The 4,486-nt window shown below is 55.2% G+C and overlaps 1 protein-coding gene across 2 annotated transcripts in view; it reads left to right on the top strand.

The window, feature by feature from the left end:
• Positions 1 to 2,624, top strand: part of Cblc (Cbl proto-oncogene C) — a 14,511-nt gene extending 11,887 nt beyond the window's left edge. The window contains exons 10-12 of one of the 2 annotated variants that reach the window (XM_023704608.1): positions 2,154 to 2,269; positions 2,379 to 2,451; positions 2,542 to 2,624. In XM_023704608.1, coding sequence (XP_023560376.1) covers positions 2,154 to 2,269; positions 2,379 to 2,388 — 126 coding nt within the window. In that variant the 3' untranslated portion in view covers positions 2,389 to 2,451; positions 2,542 to 2,624. Of the gene's footprint in view, positions 1 to 2,153; positions 2,270 to 2,378; positions 2,452 to 2,541 lie in introns of those variants that run through there. The other variant, XM_023704609.1, reaches the window with a different exon arrangement.
• The last annotated feature ends 1,862 nt before the right edge of the window (positions 2,625 to 4,486 follow it).

The following is a 4,486-nucleotide window of genomic DNA, read 5'->3' as shown; positions in this document are numbered from 1 at the left end:
CTTCAGTCTCCTGACTGCTAGGATTACAGCTGCGCACCACCATTGTTTTCCATCTGCTTTTTTTTTTTTTTTTTCTAGTGCACCCTGGCCGTGCTTTCTTGTCCCTCTCTCCCCAACCCTAGATTGTCTGCGCTCTGGGCATGCCAGGGAGCCAGGGAGGGGCAGATCTGTCAGCCTCTCCAGCCCAGTACAGCAGCTTTAATCAATACCCAGTCGACCTCAAACAACAGCTCAGGAAGTCCGGGAACATTATTGGACCACAGCAAACAAGAGAGCCGGCAGGAAGGGGGGTGGGGGCAGGGGGACCAGCGAAGGAAGCTAAAAACGGATCCTGGTGACCTGCAGCCAAAAGCAAATGGAAATGTTAGGAGCACTCAGCTGGCTCCCTGAGGACAATGGGGGGATACAGCCAGCGGGAGGCTGACGGCACCTCCGGCCCGGATGGGCGCACCTTTGCCTGGGCCAGGCCCCCACCCAGCCCCCGCACACCCTCCCCTCTTCTCCCAGACCCTGCCACACTTAAATGGCAGCGACTTCTGCTCTGGCTTCTTCAAAACCCACCTCAGCAGGGACAGCAGGCTCGCTACTGCTACTTCCCAGCACGTTGGTGGCTGTCCTCACAGGGCAGGGAGTGTGTGTATGTGACATTTGGTCTGTGCTTGGCACTACTGGTCCCCCCAAGCCCCCCAAGGCACTGGGCCTTTGCCCTGAGCTCCACCCCCATCCCTTTTTATATTTTGAGATGCGGTCTTGCTAAGTTACCAGGCTGGGCTCAACCTTGCCACCCTCCTGCCTCAGCCTCCTGAGTGTTGGGATTATAGGTGTGCACCACCATGCACACAGCCTGCTTTGTTCTTTTTAGATAAGGCCTCATATTACTGCCTAGTCTTGGCAGTGCTTTTTTACATATCCTGTGTGACAACCCCATGGGGTCTGTACAGCTAAGATCCCACTCAGCACACAGGAACACTGAGGCTCAGGAGCTGAAGATCCAACAGGAGTCGGGATCACGGCGCAAGGTCCCATGCTGCCTTAGTACCCTGTGAGCAGGGTGGCCGAGAGGTCTGTCCCTGATTCCAGGGGCTCTCATGGGTACTGGATACAGTGGAGCTGTGTTCTTGCTCCGTGCCACTGAGACTGTCACTAGGAATGCTCCCCACACCCATTGTCCTCCATGGTGCATCTCTGGGACCTCTATGATCCCCATGTCTCCATGTGAAGAACCAGACAAGTGTGGGACAAGCCCCACCACAGGCCTTGAGGACGCCAGAGGGCTCGGGCATCTGTAGGCTGCGTCACAGGCCTTCCCTTTCCCTTTCCTCCTTGGAAGCCCCTGCTTGAAGGATTCCAGTCAGAGCCCTGGCCCCGCCCCTGCAGGCTTTGGTGGGACCTTCCCCGCCCCCTCCCCCAACTCTCCTGAGCCCCTTCCACTTCCTGCTCACAGCCTCAGCCCATCATCCCTGCCTCCCAGAGGCAGTCCCTGTCCCCAAGCACTCAGAAGGACCAGAACACCCCCGAGGCCTGTTCTTGACTGCCTGGCTCAGTAGACCTTCAGCTCCATGAGTAAAGGGATATTTTTCTGCTTTATTCACAGCTGTGTCCTCAGAGCCTAGAACCATGTGTGATGCACTGGAGCTCTGGAAATGACTGTGGGATGGATGGATGGATGGATGGATGGATGGATGGATGGATGGATAGATGGATGGGGTGGGTAGATGGATAGATGGGTAAGTGGCTGACATAGATAAGTGGGTGGGTGGATGAGGATGAATAGATGGGTTGGTGAATGGGTCAATGGATAGAATAGGTCGGTGGACAGGTGGATAGATGGATGGATGGATGGATGGATGGATGGATGGATGGATGGATGGATGGATGGATGGTTGGTTGGATGGATAGTTGGATGGATGGGTTGGTAGATGGGTGATGGATGAGTGAATGGGTACGCGGGTAGGTAGGTAGATGGTGGGTGACAGATGGACAAAACTTCATCCTTCTCAAAGCAAAGGACCAAGGGGAAAGCAACTTGGATTGGGGACAAGAACCTATCATATGCACCCCCACCCACCCATTGCTTCATCACACCTGTGTGGGCTTATGAAATGACACTAGAACAGCTGGCCTAGAGCATTTCTGAATCTCTTCCCTTCTAGGCACCTCTGGCCCTCCCCCGACTCCGGGCCCCCCTTCCCTTGCCCAGAATCAGGACTGTGGCCTCAGCCCTGTGGAATGCCAGCTCCAGGGCCCAGGCCATGGAGGGGGCCACAGAGTAAGTGGAAAGACTGTGAGGCCAGCCTAGGACTCCTGGGTCTAGGAGAATGGGTGGAGGGGAAACACAGGACCCAGAAAATCAACCACTGCCAATTCCTCCTCTACAGAAACTCCTGAAGGGAAACGCCTCTCCAGCTGCCTCTGTGGGACTCATGATGGCTGCCCAGAGCTTGAAGCCAGGTAAAGCCACCCCACCCAACCTGCATCTCCCCCGTTCCCTCTCTGCTGAGCCCTGCCCCCTTCCTAATTCCCTTCTGTTCTGCATTGCAGGGTTCCAGATTTGCTGCTACAAGGGACTCTCAGGGGCTGGAGGGGATTTGTGAAGCCGAAATAAAGAGCTAAGCCTAATTAGACTTCTAGTGCATGATTTGTATTTATTATTTTTTAATGTATTTGGCACAGGGTCTCACTACACAGTTTGGACTCATAGTGATCCTCCTCTTATCAGACTGGGCATCGCCACGTCCACTCTTGGTGGCTGGCCCAGTGTGTCCAAGGGCAGGGCCAGCGCAGCATGTGGTACCTGGGATCAAACCCCAGTCCCTGGCACTTAGTCCACTGAACTATCTCCCCAGCCCTCTAGTGCGTGATTCAAGAGGGCAACTGCTGCCAGGGGGCAGCTTGCACTGAGGGCCACATGGCCACCTTGGAAGTCCCAGCCCTACAGCCCTTCTGCACTCAGCTCCCCACATGGAATAGGGGTGCCCAGCCTGCCGCCCAAGCTCCTGGGGAATCTGGTATCCAGCGCTGCCCCATCATGGCAAAGATATTCTGAGGCCCTGATGCCTAAGTTTGCCCCTGGTCCAAGGGACCCCCCCATTTCCTTGTGATGAGGCGCCTGTCTAACTGCAATCTCCCCTCACCCCTCTCTTTCCTTCTTTCCTGGCCCTCCTCCCCTGGAGCAGCCTAAAGTCACTTCAGGAACAATCTCTCCACCTTGTCATCCTCCTGAGGGACCCAAGTTCCCTCCAGTTCAGGTTAGAACAGCCCACACCCTGAACGAACCCCCACCTGCGCCCAGTCCTGGTAATACAGCGGCAGGCACTGCTCCCCCTAAGGCTCACAAGCCAGAGGGGAAGGACCCAAAGTAGGTGGACCCGGGTACTGGAGCCCCAGGGCTGCAGGAGTGCAGAGGGTGCCTGACGCAGTCCGGGAATTGTGTGGGCTTCTGGGACACAGCCGCATCTGAGCTGAAACGGAAAGGAACAGGTGATGTATCCATGGGGAGGGAGCCCAGAGGTTTGTATCCAAGCCACAGAAGCCGTCTCAGGGACAGAAAGGGACTTTACTGAGAGGGTTTGAGGTCACTCACAGAACCCCAGGACTAACGTGGACAGCCAGGATGGGAATGTAAGCAGGACTGGCAGCTGGCCAGTGGTCACCAGCCACAGTCCCTCCACAGAACCGGTCTGATGAGGACACTGGTCCCCTGCTGATCTGGCCCCTATGCTGTCACAGAGGCAGGATGTGGCTGCTTTTCTCATTAGCTGGTGATTGTACTGCATCACTCTAGGATTGACGGGAGGACGGTGATGACTACATTATTGTTCATGGTCACTGGAGGCCGAGGTTGGGGTGGCCTCAGGTAAGTGTCTCTGGCTCAGGGTGCAATCAAAAGGTGCAAACTAGTGGCACCTGCAGCAGGGCCAAAGGGGCTGGATGTTTTCTGTCCCAATGCCCCTTCCTTTTTCTTTCTTTCTTTTTTTTTTTTAATGTGTTTTGTACAAGATCTCACTCTGAAGCTCAGACTCATAGTGATCCTGTTTGTAGCCTTTCCAGCACCTGGATTACAGACTTGTACCACCAGGCCCTAGTCTCGGTGGCTAAGTGTGCCCGGGGGTGGAGCTGGCGTGGCTTGTGGTACCTGGGATCAAACCCCAGTCCCTGTGCTTGCCTAATCAGGCACTTAGTCCATTGAGCTATCTCGCTGGCCCTTGTCCCCCTGCTCCTGCACTTGGTGATTCAATGTACTGTGAAGTAATCTGGGTGGGCAGGTGGGATTTGGGGCAGGGTCTCACTGTGTAGCCCAGGCTGGACTTGAACTCTTGGAGATCTTTGTGCTTCAGCCTCCTGACTGCTGGGATTACACACATATGCCATCACACCCAGTTGATAATGCTTTTTAAAAACTTTCATCTGGGGGCTGGGGAGATGGCTCAGTAGAATAAGCACTTGCCTGGCAAACATAAGGGCCTGAGTTCAATCCCTGGTTCCA

The sequence above is a fragment of the Octodon degus genome, unplaced genomic scaffold (assembly GCF_000260255.1).
Source record: "Octodon degus isolate 3935 unplaced genomic scaffold, OctDeg1.0 scaffold00197, whole genome shotgun sequence".
Classification (NCBI taxonomy): Eukaryota; Metazoa; Chordata; class Mammalia; order Rodentia; family Octodontidae; genus Octodon; species Octodon degus.
Note: the sequence above shows the minus strand (reverse complement) of the source record. Positions and strands in the feature narration are given on the sequence as shown.